This window comes from Cricetulus griseus, chromosome 3 (genome assembly GCF_003668045.3).
Source record: "Cricetulus griseus strain 17A/GY chromosome 3, alternate assembly CriGri-PICRH-1.0, whole genome shotgun sequence".
In the NCBI taxonomy this organism is placed as follows: domain Eukaryota; kingdom Metazoa; phylum Chordata; class Mammalia; order Rodentia; family Cricetidae; genus Cricetulus; species Cricetulus griseus.
In genome coordinates, this window is record NC_048596.1 from 251,529,327 (window position 1) to 251,555,929 (window position 26,603).

General features: G+C 41.7%; 1 protein-coding gene across 5 annotated transcripts in view; it reads right to left on the reverse strand.

Moving 5' to 3' along the window:
- Positions 1–279: 279 nt before the first annotated feature.
- Positions 280–26,603, reverse strand: part of Exoc2 (exocyst complex component 2) — a 139,419-nt gene continuing 113,095 nt past the window's right edge. For 2 of the 5 annotated variants that reach the window (XM_027409293.2, XM_027409295.2), the window contains exons 23-27: positions 12,791–12,846; positions 9,836–9,958; positions 7,639–7,700; positions 4,802–4,861; positions 280–1,661 (exon numbers count right to left, since the gene is read on the reverse strand). In XM_027409293.2, the coding sequence (XP_027265094.1) occupies positions 1,568–1,661; positions 4,802–4,861; positions 7,639–7,700; positions 9,836–9,958; positions 12,791–12,846 (395 nt within the window). In that variant the 3' untranslated portion in view covers positions 280–1,567. Of the gene's footprint in view, positions 1,662–4,801; positions 4,862–7,638; positions 7,701–9,835; positions 9,959–12,790; positions 12,847–26,603 lie in introns of those variants that run through there. The other 3 variants (XM_027409294.2, XR_004769370.1, XR_003484105.2) reach the window with 3 other exon arrangements.

The window sequence follows — 26,603 nt, forward strand, 5'->3', positions numbered from 1 at the left end:
CTAGTCACTCCGAGCCTTAAAGTCTCAGAAGTAACTCACCCCTTGCTAGGCCTGCCTATGAGACTGTCCTAACCAGTGTCTGGGATGGAGCACTCTTAATGCAATTAACAAGACACTTGATAAATGAAGACACAAACACAGAATAAAACAGAGAACTCAATTATTTATTTTGAATATTAAAATTAGAAATATAAACAATTACAGTGTTAATAAAAATGCTTAAGTGAAGACATTTAGAGGTAAAATTTCAACTAAATAACATCTTGCAGAGAAGTAAGATTATTGGTTTTGTGTACTGTATTTATTAAGTATTTAACAAATCATTCCATACTTCCACTCTGGAATTTTATTTCAGCTATGTTAGATATAATACTAGTGTGCCAAGAAGAGACAACACTACACATACTTATCAGCTTTATCAACACGTTTATGAAAGGCTAAATTTGTACTTCCAGTTACTGTGACAAACAGACATACATTTACTAACCTCAAATAATCCATATTGTGCACACACTGTGCTCTGAAGTTACTTGAACTAAGAGTGTCACCGATTTTGTTCACTGAAAGAGAGGAGTCTACACTATCTATAGATTATTTTGAAAAGTGAACTACAACTGACTGGAAGGATAGGATGGAATGAGGTGAACGAGCTGCTTGCAGGTCACAGTGACCCGGATCTACTGTGCAGGCCAGTCAGGAGTGAGTCACTGCTCAATGCTTGGTGACCCGGGGGCACATCGAATCTTTACAAAACACAGCCTGTGTCAGAGTATCATCTTTCCAGCTATGGAGCAGGACACTTCAAAGATGGGAAGTGGCAGAGGGAGGGACCTACTGGAGGGGAAGGAGTGCTGCCTTGCCCAGGAGCTGGCTTCATCTTTAGATTGCACTGAAGACCACAAGGCTTCCACAGGGTCTGTGTGACAGCGCCTCCACGTGCACTGCACGCTGATAGATCAACTTGAGTGTGAGTGACAACCAGATAAACTTCAATGTTTAGCACTGGGAAAAATTAAAGTCAGACTATAAAATTCAGAGTTCACTTACGGACATTTGGGTCACAAATTATCCAAAATTTAACATTTTTATATATAGACTGTATATTTTTCTTTAAAAAATCAGGAGCTTTAGAACCATTTGTATGGATGATGATTTTTAGGGTTAGGACACAGCTCCAAAGCCTTTACTTTAAATCTCTCCTCAAATGCCTCACCTGGGTTGGGTGCTGAGAAGTGCATTCACACATACCACGGGCCACTCCAGAACACTCTGGAGAAGCCCCCTGAAGCTCACGCCATGCAACATTTATTGAAGAAAAAACATTTTTAAAGAGTATGCTATGTAGCCTTACAGGACCAAAGCTAATAATAAAAGCTGTGTATGTGTACATTTAAAATAGGGTTGTTTAAACAGGCCACTATTAAACACCCACCACCATCTTTCCGTGCCACCACGCTGGAGAAAAGTCACAAGTTAAGTGCAGTGCGTGGACATGGGACATCCCTCTGCCAAAGGATGAGGACAATCTCACCCCTGCTATCTCTGGATGCTCTTCCTCCACAGGCGGCTATGTTTTCATCATGGTTGGAGATGCAGCTTGGAAACAGGTGAGCTGCAAGTGCATACTGCTCTTGAACTTGTTGAGTAGCTCTTCCAGTAACCTGAAGGGAGGAGACACTTCAGCATTCTGACAGGAAAGATCTGTGCTAACCAGCTGTAGGCCAACTTGACACAAACTATAGTCACTAGAGAGGGGAGCCTTAATGAGAAAATGCTGTCATAAATAGGCAAACATGTAAGGCATTTTCTTAATTACTAATTGACAGAGGAGGGCCTAGCCTACTGTGGGCGGTGCCATCCCTGGGCTGGTGGTCCTGGATTCTATAAGAAAGAAGGTTCAGCAAACCAGTAAGCAGCACTCCTCCATGGCTTCTTCGTCAGCTCCTGCCTCCAGGTTCCTACCCCACATGAGCTCCTGCCCTGATTTCAATGATGTAAAGTCATAAGACAAATACCCCCCCCCCCCCCCCGCACCACCACCGCAAGTTGCTCATAGTCATGGTGTTTTATTACAGCATCAGTAACTCTAACTAAGGTGGTTGTCCTAGTTTGCTTTTCTGATGCTGTGAGACAAAACCCTGACCAAAAGCAACTTGGAGAGATTCATTTGGATTACAGGTTACATTCCATCCATCATCTGGGGAAGCCAAGGCAGAAACTGAAGGCAGGAATCACAGAGGGATGTTGATTATTGGCTTGCCTTCAGGCCCACCTGCCTAGGGATGGTACAACGAACAGTGGACATCAATTAGCAAACAAACAAACAAAAAAAGAGGCCTTCAGATCTGCTGCTACAGGCCAAAGTGATGGAGGCAATTCCTCAACAGAGGTTCCCCTTTCCCAGCTGTCTTGGTTGTCAAGTTGACAACCAAGAATAGCCATCACACCAGCTTAGCAACTCAGCAAATATGCAGGGAGCTGGTGGCCCAGGTCTGACTGCCATGCTGTGTTTAGAGGAAAGGCAAAAAAGCCACTGTTGTGGGATCTTAATCAGTAATAGAAATAGAAAAAGAAAGAGGCAGCTCAAAGGCTACAGTAATATACAAGTCTATGTATTTCTTTAGTCATTCTCTTTATATTCCTTCTCTAGAGTCTTCCCTAGAACAGGATAATGCTTAGGCCTACTCTTTTGTAATTACCCTAACAATCAAGAAAGACTAAAACTCAATCTTTTTGTTTTCCAGTTCTATGACTGTAGCAAGTACACAAAGTAAGAACAGTTTCAGGAGACAGGGCTTTCTCTCACTCATTAAATTTTTCTTTTCATTTTATTTATTATTATTGTGTGTGTTGGGGGTGGTGGTTGGCCTGCATGCCACAGCATACATGTGGAGGGCAGAGATCAACTCTATGGAGTTAGTTCTCTGCTTTTATGAGGTTACTGTGGTCACAAGGCTTGAAGCGTCCAGTGCCAATTGCTTTTACCTAACTGAGCCATCTTACTGATTGCAACCCTACTTTTTATGCTGCCCCTCTGGTGTTAGCTTTTTCCTTTAAATCTACCCCAGAGTCTCTACACAATTCAGTTATTGTTGTTTCTCTGATCTTTCATTTTGTCTGCAGAGTGGTGACCAGATGGGCTGACTTGAGCACGGAAAGCCAGAGTTAGGTCTTCCTCCACTAGGAAATCACTGTGACTGACATGTTCATTTCTCTTGTCTGAAATACTTTAGTATGTCTAAAACCAGAAGGACTCTCAGAGCTCATCTAGTACAGGATGGAACCCAGAAATGCGCTTGAGACCATGAAGCTCAATGGAGTCTGTCACGGATGAATGATGACCAATACTGGACCATCATCTCCACAATACACCAGTCCTGGTCTAAGACGAACTAGGTTTCTGGGTCTGTGTTTTGTTTTCTTCCTTCCTTCCTTCCTTCCTTCCTTCCTTCCTTCCTTCCTTCCTTCCTTCCTTCCTTCCTTCCTTCCTCTTTCTTTCTTTCTTTCTTTCTTTCTTTCTTTCTTTCTTTCTTTCTTTCTTTCTTTCTTTCTTTGAATTTTGAAACAGATTCTCAGTTTATAACCCAGATTACTCTAGAAATTGAAATAAACATATCTATTTATAATTATTTTGAGTGAAAGAGAATATGTGCATGATATGTGGAAGGGGTGGGCACATGAACATACATGCAGGTTGGAGGACAACTCATGGAGCCGATTCTCCCCTCTCCATATGGGCTCTGTGGACAGAGCTTAGGTCAGCAGACTTCCACGGTAGGTATTCTAACTGATGGGCCATCCTGACCTAGACTTTCCAATCTGCTTGCCCCTGAGTACTGACACTACAAGCACACAAGCATACCTGAAACACAACAGCTTACTAGCTCAAACAGTCAATCATTGGCTGTTCCTGATGCTCAAATACACTAGCCCTTTGGAACATGTTCCATGTATTAAGAATAGTGGTGACTATTTTTATCTTTTATTTTAAAGAAACGAAAAGGGCTTGGAATGAATTCCAAAACAAAAACAAAGTAGGGAATGGAAGCAGGGTGTTCTTTGTTGTGGAGTACTGATCCGCTGCTTGCCTGCCTGTATGGACACACACCGGTCTGCACTGGGGGTCACACAATCGGGAAAGCTGGGTTGCCCCCTTTCTCCCAAGGCCAGTCACTCTTCATGAACACAGTTGGTTCAGGTACTTTCTCTGTATAGCATTCCTCTGGGCTTGTCCACAGATTCCAGCCCTGTGTGCTTTCCACAAGCAAAGGCTGGTGAGCTTTAACCAGGAATGGTGACAATGCAAAGAGCTACAGGGTCTCCACTGCCTAAGCTGAGGCTAGACTGGGCATTTACAAAAGATGCTTGGGCTAGACTTCCTCTCAGGCCACAATTTCCTGTTACATGAAGAGTAATGTTTAAATACAGGCCGAGCTCATTAATGTGGTAATGATACAACTGTTCTGTGCCATGTATGCAACTTGTCTAATACTCTTATGCTTTACAGAAGTCAAAACCAGTGGACAGTCCTGATCCCTCCCTCTTAATACAGAAGCCAGAGCTGCAGGTGACTAAGTCAAATGCCTTTCCTAGATTCTCTGTACTTGTCACTTAAAGCTGTAAGTCAAACCTAAGAGACAGATTCATCCTATCACTTGGAAGCTAAGGGAGGTAATCTAGCACACCACATTCCAGGGTAACCTATGCTCTCCTTACACCTGAGGCACTCTCAGACTCTTCAGCTGCTTACCAAAACTTGTGCAGCTCAGCCAGAGGGCTGAGGAAAGCACTCAGAACTTACTTTTTGTCTGCACCACTTGCAAGCTGAGGCAGGGCTTCCAGGGCCTGTTTAAAACTAGACCTGAAACACAAAAGCACATCAGCTCCAACAGTTCACAGTTGTGAGCAGAATTCATTAGGGGGATCACTGAAAACATTCTTAAGCACATTTAAATACAAAGAAACCAATGAAGGCCAGTGAAGTAAGTGAAGATGTGTCAGAAAAAGTAAAAGTGAAAAACAACAGAAAAAGCAAAAGGAAAAGGAAGGGTACCAAGCAGACTGGCAGGGCTTCAGAGACAGAGAGGCAGCCAGGAAGTAGAGCCTGGACCAGACAAAGGGAGGCTGCTTAGGAGGGCAGGAAGGCTGGTGTGACTGTGCAGAGACTGGGGGGAGGTGTTGAGGGATTGGGGGGAGGGCTTAAAAAAACCATAGATAGAGCAACTGTGAAAGCAGGAGGGCAGGAAGTAGAAATGGGATGCATGCACAACAGCACTCAGCACAGTTGCAGTGCTGACAAGGACAGGGCCTGCTTTAGAGCCATGTCTTCTCAAAGTGGACATGGGGGACACTTTCTAGTTCTTTTGAGAATTAACATGGGCAGGAAAGGAAGATATTTATGTGTAATTTTGAACAATGTATCTTTAGATGAGAAAAGTAAAATGAATGAATTGAAAAACTGCCTATTTAGTATGTCAGTGTTTTTCAAGTAGAGAGAAGAAGGATTACTGAGCAGAGTGCGGATCACACTGGAGAACTTAGTTAACAATAACTACTGTTCCTGAGAAGAGTTTTGAACTTTTCATATCCTCTGCTTTTCTAGTTGAAGAGATATGTATAATCACTACTGACTAAGGAGGTCTTCTATATTGTGTTCGAGACCAGTCTAGTCTACAGAGCGAGTTTCAGGACAGCCTCCAAAGCCACAGAGAAACCCTGTCTCAAAAAACCAACAAAACAAAACAAAACAAAACAAAAAAACCAAAAACCAAAACCAAACCAAAACAAACAAACAAACAAAAAACAACAACAAAACCAAAAACTATACTCTTCAATCCACCAGGACATGAATCTTAAACTGAAAAATGTATCTTAAACTGAGGGCATGTAGACAGAACGAAAGTCCCCACAAAAGCATAAAGATGCCTCTGGGAATCCTCATTCTCCCTAGTTGAGACAGGGTGTGGATGGGGACAGTGTCTGCTGGCGTATTAGGCTGTCTTTCCGTGTTCAGGGCTCTCCTGTTTCCCAAGGGAGAGGGAAGTCCTTCCTATTGCCTCTAGCACATCTTGTTCTCCATAAGACTGGATTAACTGAAAGAAACATGTTGCCCCATTGTTCTTTGTTGTCTGGACAAAATGACGGTGATGAAAATGAGGGGCATCCTATTATTTGTGGGACACTGACAGCTTAGAAGGTGACCTGACACATGTGGACCTCACAATTTCTGTCAAGAGTTCACAGGTTAAGTGTCTCTAATCTGAAGTCCAATGTGCTCCAAGATTTAAAAGGTTTTAAGCACCAATAGGATGGGAAGTTTCATATCAAACACTAAATTATTTTTCTTTTTCATCTTATTTTATGTGCACGGGTATTTTGCTTGCCGGTGTGACTGTGTACCATGTGCGCAACTGATGGGTGTTGAGGGCATGAGAGGACACAGGTCCTCTGGGACTGAGTTGCAGATGGTTTAAACTATCATGTAAGTACCAGGACTTAAGCCGAGGTTCTCTGACACAATCTGCCAGTGCTCTTAACCACTGAGCCATCTCTCCAGGCCCTCAATCATTAAATGATTAAGAAACTGTATTAAATTACCTTTAGTCACATGTATGAATGTAATGAAACAAAAATAAATCCCTTGTTTAGGCCTGAGTTCTTTCTCCAAGAAAACTCTATGTATCACAAATATTCCAACACGCATCCACAATCTAAAATTGAATTTTCTTCCTGAGTATTTTGGATACAGGATACTCAATCTGTACTATCTTGAACCTAGGTTCCAAAACATTACATTCAGGGGGATAAACAAGCACTCATATTAAGCAAGATGGACTGATTCTTCCTATTGTCTGTATCATTTTAGGCAGAAAAAGGAATGGTTGGGAAAAGGCGTGATTAAACAACAAACTCAAAACAACTTAGAAATGGTTTGTGGTATACCATGGCAAGCAGGAAGAAGATAACTTTACCTGTAATGAACATTTTCCGGTGTAGTGGTGACAGTAAGGATGATGGCACAGCCATGCTCTCAAAGACTAGAGATGAAGGAACAGAGTCCCCCCCCACAGTGTCCTCATGCTCACAGCAGAGACTGATGTCCCAGGCAATGCTGTGACTCTGGCAAACAGTTCTGTGCATGTAGGTCTGCTCATTTCATCTACTGATGTCTCAATAGTAGGAAATCCTGACTTTCATTCAAAACAGCTAAAAGTTACCATCAAATTTCCACTACAAAACTTTGCAAAGAAACCACAGGCTTCCTCTTACTCTGATATTTACAACACTCAAACTGTCCAAGTCTGATGAAGATTTAATTTTTTTTTTTTTTGGTGTTTCCTTTCAAAGTAGTATGTCATACTTGGCCATATTATTTAAGAGACTAAGATTTATATGTAATGAAAGAAAAGAATTACATTAAATGTATAATGTGCTCTAAAAAAAGTGGCCTTGAGAGTCATTCATTGTCTTATTGTAGACTTGTGCTTTTAGTAAAAATTTCTGATGAAATATCAAATTTATCACAACACAAATTTATAAGCATCTTACTTTGGTAAGTTATCTTGTACAAAGGACATAATGCATGAGTAAAGCAATTCTGATATAAAAAGAACTAATCAACAACACTCAGCATCTTACCTGCTTTCCGGGGTCAGGTAAATGGCTACTGTGTCTCTCAGAGCACAGATTTCAAGTCTTGCCTGATGATGGGGAAAAGGCAACAGTGACAAGGTCAGTTACCAAATGATAACAAGTGTTAAGAAGACTGTCTGAAGACTGCTTACTGCAGACCAGGTTGGCCACAACAACAACATGGTGACAATTTGCTGTGAAAGGACTCTTAAAGAACACTACTAACATATCAGTATGTCCTTTAAACTCACTGTCAAATATGACTGTATGGGCAGGGGATGGACTTATTACTTGGGAATTACTACCTGACTAGTATTTGTCTTTTAGTATCAGTGTGTGTGTGTGTGTGGGGGGGTGAGGGGTGAGAGGTGGGGGTGGGGGAGAAACTGAAACAATAGCCTGAATGGCTGGGCTTGCTTCTTGGCACCTACATCCTTTGAGGTACAGTCTCCTCTCCAGTAAAACCAAGCTCTACAAAGTCAGTGCAATCTGTTAAATTCACAGATAAGCTTTTAAGAAAAAAAAAAAAAAAAGCAAGTTGACAAGTCATCCTAAAATTCATATGGAAATATAAAGGCTCCAGAAAAGCTAAAATGATGTTGGAAAACATCAACAGATTTGGAAGCCTGAGATTGTCTGATTTCAAACACTCATGCAGCAAGTCATGTTAAGTCACGTCAGTGTGGCTCCACACGTGGACAGGCACAGAGCTCAGTGATGCAGAATGAGAGCCAACTGACTTCAAGAAGGGCCACAAACCATTCAGTGGGGGAAAACATCCATTCAATGAACAGAAACAGCACACACAAAAGAATGAAACCCAAACCTCTCTCAACATAACTCAAAACAGACCACAGGCAGATCTAAATGTAAAAACAAAAATGGACTATAAACTCTTAGAAGAAACAGCAGTAAGTTTTTTGTGACTTCATCAAGTCTTCTAGGAAAATGCAAAAAGGGCAAGGATCCGAAGGGAAATCGGCTGCTGGCCGTCATCAAAATGAGGCACAATCACTCAATAACAAGTGCCATGGGGAAATCGAGGTTACACCTCACAGAACAAGACACCCCTTCATAGCCAGGACAATAGCCAAGGTCCATAGGCCAGGTTGTTAACAAGCGTTGATAAGGCAAGGGGGTAACAAAAGGCCTCGTGAACGGCTGTCACTGTTTAGGAAGACACCGTGGCGATACAATGAGGAGATAGATGTGCACCATCACTCTCAGAAAATCCAGAAAAAAATGGGAAATTCACTGCAGTCCATTTCTTCTAAGTCTATTCCCTCAATGCCAGTTTGTTCTTTAATGTCATTAATCGTGATGTTTATTTAAATATAGATGTTAAGTTTGCAAGTGGTAATGGCAGCAAGCAGGCCTCAGAGAGCTTCCTTGGCTAAAGAGCTGCCACTGTATTTTTTTAGTGTGTGTGTGTGTACACATGCACTCCTCATTAAAACCCATGTGTTTTAACGAGGAGTGAATCTTCAGGATCCCATAAAAGCAAGCACACCTTACATCACTAAGCTATCCCACCACTGCTTCTTCAAATGCATACCCCCTGTCTCAATACACAGAAAGCGCACAAGCAGGAGGCCACTGTCCTCTCTACATGTGCACCTGCATTATAAGTGACCTCACTGAGGAGGAGACAACTATTTACACTTTTGAACTACACAGCGCTGAAGGGTTTGGAAAGACGTGGAAGGGACTTGTGGGTCTGTGTTCAAATAGTTTTAGAAAACTCTTGAAGGGTTTGTTCTGTTTTAATGCCTGAAACAGAACCTCTTGGAATTGTAGACAACACACACACACACAGTGGGTACGGCTTACACACACACACACACACACACACACACACACACACACACACACACAAACACACACACAGTGGGTATGGCTTATGTGTTTGTTATGTATGCGTGTGCTGTGCTTTATATGACTAGCCACACTAGTCAGCCATACAGGCCAGGCAGTAATGGCAGCACACACCTTTAATGCCAGCACTAGAGAGGAATATAAGATGGGAGGAGAGAGGAGACAGGGTCTCAGTCTGTATTCAGTCTGTGTCACGATGAAGACAGGATCACCCCATCCTTGGTAGAGGTAAGAACTCTCTAGTGGCTGGCTGCTTTGCTTTTCTGATCTTCAGCTTGAACCCCAGTATCTGTCTCTGGGTTTTTATTAGTTGTGCTACATTGGGTACCTGCAGTGCTCCATTTCTGCTGAAGCATGAGACACACTGCATCAGCCGGCTCAGCTCTTCAGAGACTGCTTCTACCACCCTGGCCAGGACCCGGGGCACCAGCTCCTTGGAAACAGTGAATACCTGGTGGAGGTTTAGAATAAGAAGAAACAGAACATTACGGATACTTTCCTGGCTCTTGTCTGTCAAAGCAAAGTAATAAACAAAACAACAGCAAATCTCAAGTTTTCAAAGCTATAATTTTAAAAGATCAAAGTTCTGAATAGAAGATTTATTTTAATATGAACAAAGGAGTCAAGACATTGATGAGGAAACCCACAGAATCAGCTAACTTGAGCTAGTGAGAGATCACTGATTCCCTTAATACAGGTGACAATGGCATGGCTGGGACAATGTATGAGGCCACTAGTAGTGGGTCCAAGATCTAACTCTTATGCATAAATTGACTTAGTGGAGCTCATTCTATATGGAGAGATACCTTGCTTAGCATAGACACAGAAGTATGGGGAGTGGGTGGGAAGATGCCTCAACAACATGATGGGACAGACTTAGTAGACTTCCTAGGGAAGGCCATAACCGCTCCAAGGAGCTGATGGGAGGAAGGGAGGAGAGGGGGGAAGGGGAACTGAGTTTGAAATGTAAAAAATAAATTAAAAAAATTATCTTATTGTGTATATGTGAATGTTTTGCCTACACAAATGTATGTATACCAAATGCATGCCTGGTGCCTGTGAGGTCAGAAGAGGGCATCATCTCTCCTGAAATGGGAGTTACCAGTGGTTGTGAGCCGTCATGTGGTGCTGGGACCAAACCTAGGTCTTCCACAAGAGCAGTAAGTGCTCTTAACAGATGTATTCTTTAGTTACATTTCAGGGTTAATGGCAAAAACAATTTTTTAAAAAAGGTACTGCAGATGATGACTAAAAATTGTTTCAAGTTTTGTCTTTTTAATTTCCCACTTATAAGAAACAAAATTCATGAAAAGGATAAAAGCTCTGGGTAGGTATTGGCACTACCTACCTAAAAGAAGATTAAGTAAGTAAGTAGTGGTGTTGGTGTAGTGGTGTGTACCTGCTATCCTGGCTGCTCCAACAGTGAGCAGGAAGAGCTTCAAGCCAGGAGCTTGAGTCTGACAATTTAAAAGACCCCATGTCTTATAAATCAATATGAGTTCCATTATCTGTACTGATAAACATTCCAGGTTTTTTGTGTGCTATAAATATATTATTGACATACAACATTGTTGTTAAATTTTATTCAACAACACACAGTATACATAGAAATTATAAACACACACACACCCACACAACACACACACACATTCTCCCTGGCATACATGTGGCGGTCAGGGGACAACTTATGGGAATTGGTTCTCTCTTCCACTGGTGGTGGTGGTGGGGGGGGCGTTGAGAAATTAAACTCAGCTCATCAGGCTTGGTAGTAAGTGCTTTTATATGCTGAGCCATCTTGGTGGCCTTATTTCAAATTTTAACATTTGATAAAACTATATCTGGAGGTTTAGTAATTCACCAATTAAAGTATGTTTTCTTTTCAGCTTTGCCTGTTCCCAGTTTGAGGCACTAGTGTTAATTAAACATCAAGCCAACACAAACAATTTGAGCATTCAACACAGATTTTGGCACTTTAAGATTTTATTACAAATGGTAGCCCTGGTGAACTTCTACTTTGGGTTACTGGGCTAAACTAAAGGGGATTTGAAAGGCTGATACTCACATAACCTCACTGCTACTGATAATGGCTAACAGTCAACCTTTAAGACAGCCCAGAGTGACCCTTACAGTCCTATGTCCGCACTTCCTCTGCTCTCTGAACACATGATGCTCCGACCCCCTAATCATGTAATAATGCTTTAATCTTAAAAGAGACTAACACAAGAATTATCTCATATATTTAATAAAGTTACAGAGATATATGAGACAACCCCTGCCAGAATTAAATCACATAGGATCTCTTTCTAGAGAGATGCGCACAAGAGTCTTTCCTAAGAAGTGAAAAGTCAGGAGGCAGCATCACCGGTTTTCTCTTGTTGCACTTTTGGCACTCTGTTCTGCTTTTGCTGTCCTTATCTGTATTTTCCCAGATACCATGATAGCCTCCAAGTCTTCTAATGGAGAAAGCCACAGAAGCACCTGCCTGGATGCCTGCAGGAAGCTGAGGAGCTACCATGCTGTCTTGGCCTTGCTTTAGTTTTTGGCTTCCCACCATTCCGTGAGCCACCCTTAGAGTGCTGGCCATGGAGCCCACAATTGACTGAGATCACTGCATGAAAATGCTGCAGCATCAGTGGCTCTGGACCAATGGTGCCATCTTGTTTTCTAGTGTGCTTCAGGAGAGTGGCTCTCACTCCTAGCAGGTCTACTAAGGATCCAGCCAGCACGGAGCTTCAGATGTGTTAACTGTGGGGACAGCTTTCATGAACCATGGGCAACATTGCACAGCCCTAAGCAACACAAGTGATATACTAACTTCAGTGTTAAGGATCACAGAAGACATGTACAATTTCAGGAAAAGACTAAGTCTCTCTCTCTCTCTCTCTCTCTCTCTCTCTCTCTCTCTCTCTCTCTCTCTCACACACACACACACACACACACACACACACCCGATACATAGGTACACACAAAGATGAATGCATATACAGACACAAACACAAGCACATGTACACAGACACACATGCACACTGACACAGATGCACCTACACATAAACATGCACACACACAGGCATACTCACACATCCATGCACAGACACATATGCAGACATACATACATACACACAGACACATACACAAGAAAGCTGAGCTCTACTTTACTTATTTGCACAAGGTACATTCTGAAGGGGAAAAAGAGACCCCTCTCGTGAATAATAATCAAATTTGCTTCTTTTCCTCCTTCCCCCTCAATCATCTACTTTTGTAGGAACAGTTAATGACAGCTTACCTCTGCATGCACGGCAATTATATTCACCAATGCTTCTTTTAAATAGTTTCTGACACCTGAAATCAAGATGGGGGAGGGAAAGGCACTCAGTGAAATCCTCAGCTAGCGCTCACCCCTGCAGCATCAGCGTGCAACTGCCAGAGTGGTCTGAGGTGAAACTGAAAATAACACCATTACTGTCCATTTCCTTTTGAGATCAAAATGGTGAAAGGACTATTTCCAGAGAGGTTAAAACCAAAACAGCTTAAATGAGAAATTTTCTTTCACTCTTTTTCATTCCTATCACTCTTTGCTCTGAATTTACTATCAGTTGGTCTGAAAATCCAAACGTAAAAATGTCCTTCTATTTCACATGCAAAGTGCAGAGGACAAGAGGAGGGTGTTGAAGTCTGTAAGACATATGTCAGACATCTATCAACAGCATTAGACAGAATGAAGTTTTGATTCTAAGGAACCACTATTTTTCCTGTGCATATGTGTTGTTTATATGTGCCATGAATGCACAGGTGCCTGCTGAGACTAGAGGGTTAGAGGGCATCAGATCCACTGGAACTAGAGTTACAGGCAGTTGTGAACCACATGGCATGGATGCTAAGAAGCAAAACAGAGTCCTCTGCAAGAGCAATAAGTGCCCTAAACTGCTGAGCCATCTCTCCAGTCCATGAATGACTTTCAGAGAAGAAAACCTTAAGGTCTTGGAGATCACTCAGTGGGTAAGAGGGCTGGCTGTGCCAGCATGAAGCCCTGTGCTTGAAACCCAAACATGCATGTAAAACCCTGGGCTGGGCAATGCTGTTTGACCTCAGTTCTGTGGAGGTTGGGGTGGAGACGTGAGGATCACTTGGGCTTCCTGGATGCCAACCTAGCTCCAAGTTCAGTGATAGACTGCCTCAAGCAAGTAAGGCAAAGAATGACAGAACAGGATACATAGGCGTGTGCCCCCATGTGCCCATACACCCCCACTACACACAAAGAAGCTTGCCAAAAAATTAATTAGACCTGATTCAATAAAGCAAGTTAAAGATTGAACAAAATAAAGCTATCGGACTGCGGCGCCCCAGTTAATGAGCATAGCTTCAGTTAATAGCAGCACCCAGATTATAGGTGCGGAGTATGTGGTCACAGCTTTCTGAACCAGCTACCTTCTAGCTGTGACTTTGGTAAGAAGGTCTTCCCATGTGTTGAGTGAGTGTAGATTTTGCACCTCTTTGCCAGACTGCACATCCGTGCTCCTTAAGAGACTGCCAGGGTGTAAGAGAAACGCAAAACCACAGTGCTGTTTTCCTGTAACTCTAAAATGACGGGCTACTTCTGGAATGGAATATTCTAGACTTTCTTCTAGAATTAACCACAAAGGCTGAAGGACAGTATTTTCTCAGACTGCCATCCATAGCTTGGATATCCACACACCATGAACTGTAATCAATATTTTCTGGTTGTTTGGAGACAGGAGCTTGTGCAGTCCAAGCTGGTCCTGAACTCACTATGCACTCAAGAGTGACCTTGAACTGATCTTCTGATTCCCCTTCCTGAGTGCTGGGATTACAGGTTAACTCTAAGGGAAGCAGGACAGAAGAACACAGGGGACCCATAAAAGTGAAGTACAGTAACTTGCTGAACAAAGAAATTCCTTCCAGGCAAAGTAAAGCCATGCTCCTGAGGTCCCCTGAGGCAGCTGGGCATGCAGAGCTTGGCCTTCTCTAGCCAGCTCCCTAAGCATCATCACTCCAGGTGTCACAGTGGGGCACATGAATGCACACCACTCAAAAATCTGGTCACTGTCATCGGTCTAGGGCAGTCTGTGGGAGACTGGTTGGTTTGTTTATGTTCATTATCTCTCTATATCTACCTAACATGCACAATAACTAAAAACACAAGCCTAGCATGAGACCAGCAGTGATCTAACAAACTAAGAACTAAAACTCAACAGCCACTGTCCTGTGAAACCAGGCTGGTAGTGCCACTGTGACACAGATATCAGCAACCATGACTGGAAATGTAAGGGCAGTTTTAGATTTTAAAAAACTCTTTGATGCAAATTCAGAGTGGGGCTAGAGTGCTGACTACTAAGCCAAAGATTAAACTTCGACTCACAAAGAGCATGTGACTCTCAGTGACCGATACTATGAACTCAACTCTCCCTCGGACCCTGATAGGAAAAACATCTGGCAAGAACATTACACTAAGCATCACCAACAAAATACCCCAAAGCAGAGACAGCACTGGATTAGTCAACTCAAGTCTAAGGATGCAGCTGTGACAGCCAACAGTCAGAATACCAGCAGAGAAACCAGGCTCCTATTAGCCCGACTGCAGGTTTTGCATGGATAGCAAAAGAAGCCTTAACCCTGGGGAAGAGTATTTTATAATTCTTGGAGTTTTTATCATTATGACTAGAAAAAAAATAAAATGGCTTCTCTTCATAAAACAATGGATACTTGCTTCAGGGGCTAAGGGGCATCCTGGGGCAGAGAAGGGACAGATAGCCTAGGACACAGAAACAGCTCTTCTGCTTAAGCCATGTGTCAGGCCACTGAGGGCAGAAGTGACAGGCTCATGTTGTTCACCTCTGCACAGGGCAACCAGCCTCATCTGGATCTTGTTAAAGCAAAATATTAGCCTCTCAAAGCAATGTATACGCTATAGCAATAACAATTGCAAAACCAATGCTTCTTAGGATGGGGCATGCCTGCAATTCCAGAACCCAGGCAGCCAAGGCAGAAGGACTGTGAGTGATAGGGCTACACAGTGAAAGGTCTGTTGAAAAAAAAAAAGTTAAAAATTCTCTGACTCTTTTGCCTGCTCCTGGGATTCATTTTTCTCCCACTGGGTTGCAGCGTCCAACTTTGGTATGATAGTGTTTGCTTCACCTAAGTATATTTTATTTTGTTATATTTGGTTGCTGTCTCTTAGAGGCCCATTCTTTTCTAATGAGAGACAGAGAGAGTAGATGCAGAGGGGAGGGAAGGAACTTGGAGGAGTTAGGAGGCGGGGAAACTATAGTAAGTATATACTGCATGAGAAAAGAATCAATTTTCAATAAAAGAAAAAAACGCTGAAAAAAAAAAAAAGAACCACAGGTTTCCTCTCTCCAAAGAGCAACTTATTACATTAAACAAGTGTTTTTTGCTATCAAGTGAGCTGACATATTTCATTTAAAGGAAGTGGCTACAAATATTCATTCATTCCTTAAGACAGATTTCCTGGGATTCTCTGATGTAGTGGACTACTAGGTACATGTCCAGCATTGAGCATGTTGATAATCCCAGAAAGAAGACCACAAAGTTACCAGAAGTTTGATTGCTATTTATTACTGTTGGTTTTTGTCTATAATCACCTATAGCAAATTCATACAAGACAATTATACAAAAGGGTTTTATATTGCAAAGAAAAGCAGTTTAAAAGTGTGTTTGGTTGCTCTCCTCATTTTGTGAAGCTTTTAGCTGGTTAAACACTAATACTGAGGTAGAGGTAGAAAAAGTCAAGGGGAAGGGCTGGCCCAGGTAGCCCCTATATTTGGAAATGGTCAGGAAATGCCTGATCCTTCATGTGGTGGCAAATGTGCTTTTTTGCTGACTGGGCAAAGGCAAAGTACAGCTGGGCCTCCATATCCAGAGACTCAACCAACAGCCAATGCAGCATCAACGCAAACACATTTCCCTGTCATTATTCCCTAAATGAAAGCCACAACAGTCATCTGTGTTCAACATCATAAGTAATCTAGAGGTGATTGACAGCTAGGAGGACACACAAAGTTCTGTGTACCCTTTCACAGAATGGACCAAGCATCTGGAGCACTGGTGTCTGCTCTGTGGATGCTGTGGCAGAAGAATGGAGACCTAATTCCCACTAAAGCTGTGGGCACATGGTGTTTGGGAATGGGAGGCAGGGCCTCACCTGTGGCCTCAGGGACAACTGAACCTACCATCTCTTCCTTTAATGAGAAGTCGTACAAGGAAAAGAAGGCAGAAGTCAAGAAACTGTCACCCAAGAGGAAAGCTGTGCAGATGTGCACTGACTAGAACAAATGGCTGTCCTCCTGAGGTGAAACCTTGCTTTGGTGCCAGAAGGGGGGATCAGAATTTGATTTTTGGTGAGGGGCTATTTTGACAGGATAGATGACTATGAGGAATGAATGACACTGTAGTCTACTCTGGTGTCAAATGTTTGTTTCTGTCCTTGTCACATTTTATTCTATTTTAATATTATTAATATTGACAGTTGCCAATTACTTTTTATGTTCCCAGAGGTGACAAAAAGTACATCTAGGATCCAAATTGTGACTTGCTAATCACTAACTACATGACATCAGACAACTCAGTTTGCTACTCAAGTGACTGCCAGCTCTGTAAGGTGGTGATTACAGTGTCCTTTGCTTACAAAGATACTGTTTAGTTCCTCACTCTTCAACAGCACCCATCCACCCTATGTAAACACCACAAGTGTGGTGTAGGAAGTAGGCAGAGTACAGATATCTTGCAGCCCCAGGAAAGAGCAGACTTTGGTGGAAGAAGTGTTCTGTTGAGTCTCAAGTGGGACATACATGCCAAGGGCTACAGCTTTAGATAAGGACATCAACAGTTGGCTGACAGGCACACTGGGTATAAAATGCACTAACTCCAGCTGTATCTGCTGAAACTCCAGGTGTACATGTGACTGCCATCCAGCTGCAGCTGAGTGGTGTTTTTCAGCAGTGCAGGAATTATTAACTGCTGAAAACTTGTTTGTAACATGTGGTGGCAATAGGCATTCTGACATGACATCCAATGTAGCTGTGGTGGGGTCTGATAGTGGCTCTGTCTGTGACAAAACTTGTTGTGCCATTTTCACACCACGTGTAAAGGTGGTGCTTTAGTGGAATTCGTCATATTTTGCTTTGGCTTTGAAAAAATGGCAGGATATCACATATTGGTATGGCCAGGGGAGACCACAATGTCTGGTTTGATCACTAGATTTTTAGGGCTGAACCATCTAAATGAACTGCTAGGTGAATGGCGAATGAATCAATAATTAAAGGAAAACTGAGCCATGTGTAAGACTTAAGATCTACAATCATGTAGCCTTAGCCTTCAGCAAGCTGATAACTAGAGACATGTGAACTGTTATGAGCTGTACTCTGGCTGAGCATCCCCTACTTTTCATAGGACACAGGAAAGCAGGGACAATATTTTTGAGATTGAGCACCGGAATACATTTTAAAATACAGTTAAAGAAAGGACAGCACAATAAAATATTGCCGAGACTCAACCAAACAAGCTTTGCTCTTCTGATGACAGCTTGTCTCAAACAAAAAGTACTGTTTTGCTCAGTGCCCATGAAGTGCTAGACACTATGGCAACACTCAGGTGGATAAGAGCACAGTGGGCACACCCTGGGTTTAGCTTGTGCTCCAATGGCAGTAAGTGTGAAGTGCTAAGGGCACAGTACAGCCCTGATTAGGAAAGGGGCCATCAGTTTTGACAGTGTGCACAGGGGTAAAAAAGAAAACTGACTTGCTTCTTAGAGTTGCAGGAAAGTGCCAGGCTATTGTGATGTAGTCGTGAGTGTTGTTTTTAAAACAGCTCTACTTAGATAAACCCCCACAACTTTCCATGTTATTTAAGTGAGGGAATGAGAAGCAATTTCTGAGCATTCAGAATATCGACCTTCTCTGCTCTGAATATGAAATTAGAATGTGTCATGATATTTGACCAACAAAGTGTCCCCACCCACACAGCATGAACTCAGACGATCACTTAGCAATTAATTAGAAGCCTAGTGTGGAAATTCCCCAAGGAGAACAGTTCACCTCTCCTCTGAGCAAGGCCTTATGGCTGCTGTTTGCACAGTGGACTTCTGGTTAGTGAGCCTGCGTGACCTGACATCTCCCATGAGGAAAACAGTGTTTGCACACATTGAGTTAAAAAAGAAGTTTCTTGATTAATTTGCCAATTTCTTCTTTTTCAAGTAGGAAGGTCACATAATTTGGGGGATAGGCACACTATTATTAACAATACACAGGGAGAGCCTAATATTAGTATCCCATGCCATACACGTCAGGTCCTGAGGAAAGCACAGAGACCTTCCCCACAGAGCTTAGAGCTGAGGGAGGTTAACACCCAGGTTTAATATAACAAATGGTCTGACTGTCTTACATATAAGGAACAGCCCAGTAAAATACCCTTAAAAATGAAAATAGCTGCATGATATAAAATTAATCAGGCAAATAGTAAAAGCTGGACTGGCAAAGGCAAGGCTGCTGTACATAAGAATGGCAGCATTGTGACAAATGACACCTTTGGTTATTGAAGGGACACTGGTGTTCTTGTGTGTCCATTACATGAGAATGCCTCCTGGCAACAACGTGATAATGCTCCACCGGGTACAGCAATGAAAAGTGCTTCAAGGGTGGCTGGAGCTTTGAGCTCCTCAAAAGGGAAAATGCTCTATTAATTACAAAGTGCTACCAGCCATCTTTGATTCTTTTCATTAATAATATGAACAAACTACTAGGCAAACTGCTGAGGATGTACCCACAAGATAACCAGGCCTTTCTTACCTGTTTGTTTGTTTGTTTTAAATTTGAAATTAAAAAATTAAGTGTCTGCTGAAATAAACACAGAAGTATGAGTTCATTTAATAACAACTAAAAGTTCAATAAATGTAGTCTTCACCACTTTTCCCAGGACAATTTGGTATATTCTTTCACACTTTTGCCTAGGAATATATTTATAAAAAAAGAGGCTATACTACAATTTTCTTCTTAAAACTTAATTATATATATATACATACATATATATTTTAAATTTGTTCAGAGCAAAGTTGAGTCTTCAGCAATCTCAGGCAGAATACACAGACACCCATACACTCCTGCTCCCACTCAGGACAGGTACATTTCCAGGCAAGTACAGCTTTCCTACTGCCCTCTCTCTCACTAGATGGGTACAGCTGGTACAGTGATGGCCCAGAGGCCATGGCCTACATTACAGCCACTGTTGGATGTGTACACACTCTAAGCTGCATATGTTCACCTCTATACTGTGATGTGGATGGTCTTTACTGCCAGAAACTTCAATGTTGCCTCTTTCCTTCATGCCTCCCCCTCCACTAACCCTGAAGCCACTAAGCATTCACTCCCTCTACTGTTCTGCCCTTTCAGAATGTCACAGATAATGCGTTCATACAGTATGTAGCCTTTGTAGACCAGCTGGCCCTGAACTTGCAGTAATCTTCCTGCCTCAGCATCCTGAGTGCTGAGATTACAGGTATGTACCACCTGGCTCATGTATTCTCATAGAATAATCCAGAGGTAGAACTGCTGAGTTCAAAGGTTTTCAGTCTTGGTAGATTCTGCCAAGCTGCCATTCAAACGGCACAGGAAACTGAACTCTTTGCTTCTTCATGCCTTTTAAACGTGAGTTGTCTGGTGCTGTAGTGTTTCCCAACTTAGTGGTGATGGTTCATCGCAAACGCTTAAACAGCTATTTGACAAAACTTTTCATTGAAGCAGTCACGAAGAATGTTAAGCAAAATTTAAAGGTCAAAGATGTGCCAGAGACACGCAAACCTTACACTCTCGTGTCTGAATGAAGTCTCAGAAGGAGTTACAGAGAGCATGCCACACACCATGCAAACCTATACCAAGAATGCAGACCTTCCTTCCTATGAAGCACTTCCTGGCACAACTGACATTACTTCTCTACAGGCAGACTCACTCAAGGTAAGCTGCCTAATGTTGTTTTGAAACCCGGCACTCCTCAGTAACACTTCAAGAAATCGGATTGGAAAGTCTGGAGACAACCTACTTCATACACCACATTTCCTGTTTTTAACCCCCGTGCCCTAAATCAGTTAGTGCTCCTAGTCTACAGACAAAAATAGATCGAAAAAATACTATAAATATCCCACAATGTACTTTTTTAAATTGTCAAACTGAAACAATACATGAAAGAAGCCTGGGGTATTTTTTTTTTTCAAGTAAATTATCTACTCAATTATACTCTAAAGGCACATCAAGATTACCGCCTGTTCTTAAAAAAAAAAAAAAAAAAAAGGTAGTCAGAATCTGTATCAATATTGGCATAACAGACAAAAAAGCCTAAATATCACACAATATAGGCAGCTTTTGTTGGAAAGAAGAAAGTAAGTTTCTGTTGGTATTCTGGGTCTTCGTGTCTTAGTGCACAGTACCACACTACCTTATCAATAATATTTAAACATGTACCCAAGGGCAAGGAGGCACTCCTTTGAGTGTGTGACTAACTTCTGCCTCTTCACTGCCCTGTTTCTACCCCAGGACTTGTTCCTTTAATCAACATGCTATCCTACTGATCAGTATGGTAGGTTTCGTAGGAAAATTTAACCTTTAGAAAACAGAAAATATTACCTGAAATGAAAATGCTAATGATTCCATGGTTTATATTAATATTCATATATACACATATATTTACACACACATATATGTGTGTATATTACAAACACACACACACACACACACATATAAAATTCAGGAGAGCTTAATATCAATGAATTGCATAGGCAAACAGCTTTCAAATCTTAAAAACAGGCACAGGGAGCACAGAAGGGGCCATGAATCACATTAATATAACATATTATAGGATATTCTATACAATGAGCACACAAAGTCATTCCTGATGTACTAAATTTCAGACTTAAAAGGAGACAGAATTAACATGAACTGACAAATTAACTACCTTGTTTTAACTCAGCTTTGCTCACACAATTACCCCCAACTCCCTTACCCCCCCCACCCCGCCAAATTTTGCATTAGAAAGCAGCCTCAATTGGAAAAGTGAAAGTAACAAGAATATAAGATTCATTCTCTACATGCAAATGAATGTTTTGAACTACCACTTGTGGATATAATATTGCATAAATAGGAACTGTTCAATTTTCAAAATCTCAGATCTGTTTAAAGGAAGGATGATTTCAATAACATTGAAAACCGTGACATTCGGGATGGAAGCACCGCTGGCAAGAAGGCTACTGAGCTGTGGCCTCTGGGCTGAAATGTAAACCTTGGGGAGCATGTCCACGGCCTGGTATCTGCAGAAGGTACAGAGCTGCTTGTGGGCTTAAAGGATAGCAGTGAGTAGCAAGGCTGCCCTAGGACTGGAATACCACTGTGGGGTGGAAGAAGGACTAGGTCTGGCCCTCATCATCCTCACCATCTATCTCTATATGCTGATCTTTGGTAAGAAGAAATAGCCAGCCCGTTGTTGCAAGTTATAGTCATTAAATCAAAGGAGAGATCTGGAAATTAAAAACTTTTAGTCATATAAAAACTGAAAGTCAGTACCTGTGAGTCACTCAAGTCATGTTTCCATGGTAAGAAATCCAGGTAGAAATGTCTGTCTCTAGGGTCCTAATGTTTTTGCACATGCCGCTCATCTGATCAGAGCGTTAAAGCCACAAAGTGCTGGGTTTGCACTCTGGAGAATCCAATGGCAGAAGGAAGAGGCTGAGTGGAAAGGGCATGATGGTGGATCTGAGTGTGTGCCTCCAGCTCCCTGCAAGCTATCCACCTGCCTGAGTCTGTATTTGTAGAGCTCTGCTAACAGAAATGGTTCTGAGGAAAAGACAGGCAGCCCAAGGGCAGCAAAAGATTTTTCAAGATAGCAGAGGGTCAGTTCCTTATTTCATGCATAGGATTTTGTTGTTAACTTTTTATAATGCAATCTTCCTTCAAATGTATGAATTCAAATGTTTATTTTACTCCAACCACTGAGCTGTTCTTTGTCCTCATAGGAAGCTTGGTGCTCCTGCCTGTCAAATGTATCCTTCATGCCTTGCAATGCAGATTTTTAATGCCAAAGAAATGCAATGCCTTTACTCTCACTGGTATCTTTGCCATTCCTATGAGGGAGTTGCTGGTAACACCCTAAGATGATTAAGGCACGGGACCAGCTACCAAGAAGAACAATCTAATTAAGATTTTAAAATCTATTGGATTGTTCAAATCAAAGGCAGACAAAATTTAATCTTCTCAACAAATGTATATTTACATCTAAGGCTATAACTTGACCTAAATATAAAATGTCTATTTTATAAAAATGTGTCATATGCTATGCCCAACACTGGTAATCAGGTCTTATAACTGGTGGCTCTGGTCTAGATCCAGGAAGCTCCACTGGAATATAAACTTCCAAGGTCACAGATATAGAAAAATAGAGCAGAATCTCTCCCAGGAGGGACCAGAAGTTTAGTTAACAGCTGCACAATAGACAGTTTCATACTTACAGAGTATGAGAAGTGTTCTGGAGTTAATATTTACATCATCTGAAGGTCTGATTCTAGATCCAATTTATTTTGCTGACTAGATTTAGTGGCTTTCATAACTGAGAAACCATCACACTAAGAAATACAGGTGTATTTAAAAGAGGCATTTTTACCTTTCACCAAGTCACTATCTTTAGCTGTCAGGATCTTTCCTTCTGCCTTAAAATATAACTTGTACAAAATGAATTATGTAATTCCATTGTATACAATTTGATTTTTCACATTCATATACATGCACATAGTTCCACATGCACTGGCAGGATAAACACTGATCTATAGTGGGCAGTCTACACACACACACACACACACACACACACACACACACACACACACACACACACACACACACACACACGCAGGTTGGTCTGTGGTGGATAGTCACACATATACACACACAGAGGCTGATCTGGTGATCACTGTTGTTCACACACATGCTGAGCTGTAGTGCATGGTCCCTGCACATGCCAATATGCAGTATGTGTAAGCAGTTATCTAGTGAGGAGCTGGGCAGCAGGGTTACAATCCCACTTGAAGGCCATCCCTGTGCAATAGTTTACTTTCAGGGCTGCTTGGTGTAGACTTTCATACATACAAGCAGCACTGCCTCTAATGAAGACAAAACAGGAAACAGGAATTGCCAGACCTTTTCAAAAAAAATTATTGGTATACCTGTTTCCCAGCATATAAAACATAAGTCATACCACCAAGCTATAAGGAAGAAAAATAAAAGCCCATGAATGCAAACCATTTTTTCTTTTCTTTAGTCCAATAGAAGAGTACAAGATATTATATTTTTTCATCTCCATCATATTTAAAGCTTGTGAAGACAGTTTCTGTAATTTTATAAAACCTATTATTAAAGCTCTTTAACACACAAACTTGGTATAAAAGTGATATGTATTCTACAGAAGATTCCTAAAAGTCCTTGTCACCATAATCACAAGTTGTCACAGCATTTGCAACCAGAAATGACAGCAATTTCAAAAAACAAGAATGGGTTTTCAAGTATATCGCATTTATGAATTTACTGTGGTTGTCACTCAAACATTCTGATTATTAGTATGTGGTTATTGTCAGAAAATTGAAGTCAATTGATCAAAAAAAGAAGGCACATCCTGAGTATCCTGTACAATAGAGGTTTTATTAACTTGTTCTGATAGACTCAAATTGCTTCATTTTGTTCCAAATATTTATAACATAGTCACTTGCTGAGTTTTTTTATTTGAAGTGTCTATTTTTTGACTGCTTATACAATGCAGAGTTCAGACACATTAAAAAAATACTTTTGCATCTACTTTTGTGTGTGTATGTATGTGTGGGCACGAGAATGTGGAGATTAAAGGACAACCTGTGAGTGGTTCTCTCCCTCTGCCATCTAGGCCTAGGGGACTGAACTCAGGTTGTTGGGCTAAGCCATCTTCCTGCCCTTCAGGCACACTAATTAGCTTGTTGATAATGTTACTTTTGGAGAAGCCAAGAGAGGGAAATTCCAGGTTTGTCAAGCACAGGCAACTCTGGCTTAGAGAACATTTCAACTATGAAAGGAGTGGGGGGGTCCAAGGCCTTTCTGTCCACCTCACATCTCTAACTTTCTCCTTTATTATGGACTCTTAGGAAAGGTTCAGGATTTTATTTTTAAAGTTACAGAAGTTGGCATCTGGAATTCAGAATAAATAGTAATCACAATGGGTAACTGCTGTGCTGTGCAGGTGGCTTTTACTGATTAGTTGGAGAGAACAGAATATTAGAAGTGATTACTTCATTAAATACTCACTAAGCAATTTTATCTGTGGTACTGAAGGAGGCACACAGCAAGAACAAGTCTAACTGAGTAGGGACTGGTCCATGGAAGACACAGACAGACAGGAGAATTCTAACCTGAGTAGGGACAGCTTCTTGGAGGACACAACCAGTGAGGACAACAATAATCTGAGCAGGCATGGTTCTCTTAAAACTTCCCATCAGCTGTCACTCCATCCAAGCACAGGCCATTTGCAGATATGCAGCTGGTGGTTTATTAGAGGCTCCTGGGTGATGCAGATTCACACCTCGGAGCTCTCAGGAAGCTGACACCAGAGAAAAGCTGCAGTAGAGTCCGGTGCCAGACCCACAGGGTCCCATATACAAGGATTGGACAGGAAGGGCAGAGAGGTACAGAGGAGAGAGGGAGGATGAAAAGAATCCTTGAAGTGTTTAGAAGGGGAAGTGACAGGAACCAATATTGATCTTACATAAACAACACAAAGAGATAATAAGCAATGGAAGCCCCTTTCTAAATTAATCATCCTTACAAAGGACTGTGGGAGGGGGGGCTCTAGAGAAGAGGATAACAGCTACTACAAAGAAGGAAGTGAGGAAAATGGGGGCTTTAAATGGGGAGGTGGGAGAAAGGCAATTCAGAGGGAGAGGGGACAGATAAAAAATACAATGTTTCAAACAATGTTTGAAAAGAGCAATAGGGAATCATATGTCTTGTTTAGAAATACACATATAATGTGCATATGTGTAAACACACAAATATAATTTTAAAAGATGAACTTATGCCACTTGGACTGATAATGCTCCCTCCAGAAGCCACAGACTATCTAACAAAAACTCCATAATAGGAATGGGAATCCTCCCTTATAGAGTTGTTGGTCAGGGGAATGCAAAAGACCCTCAAAATAATACAGGCTATTGCTGTAGTCCTCGGTTGCTTCCCAGAACCTCAAGGTAAAATCCTATTGGCAAGACACCCTTCAAACAAAGGACTTGGAGGAATTGAGATGGAACTGACTTGAAAGCCTGAAGACTAATTCTCATAATACCAGAAGATGTTATGCAAGCTGCCAAGAGAGAAAAGTAATCAAAAGTCCTACCCATTGGTAAAGCCTAGGAACTACAATGGTCGGCACAAGATATCTCTAATCACACAACAGAAGTACTTTTGTCTTGAGTGTAACCAACAGCTGTCTAATTAGAGATAAGGCCAACTCAATAGGAGGGAAATTATGCCTGGTACTGTAAACTTAGCCAACTACCAGTGTCTGGAGGGGACACAGACCCTAGAAGAGAACGTGCCATTTTCCTAAACCAATACAGTTTCTAACTGTTTTCTACAGGTAAGGGCAGTTCTAACCACCTAATACATACATACACACATACATACATACATACATACATACACACACACTCACACACACACACTCACACACACACACACACACACACACACACACACACACACACACACACACACTTACTTTTTGCAACAGATGGAGACTATCTAATGCAACTAGTCAAGATGCAAAGAGTGAGAGTCGGCCCCAACTGATACGTAGTGCAACCCCTACATCTAAGGCTCAGGTACACCATGGGAATGTGAAAGATTCCCATGTACACCATTAGAAAGATTGTGAGAGCCAGAGGATTACGATGCCTGCTGCTAGACAGTGATTGTAGACATGACAAGGAAGCCGTACCCATGAAATCTCAACAATGTGGTTACCTAAACACACCTTCATAATGGTAATACCAGCTGACATGACAACATGGA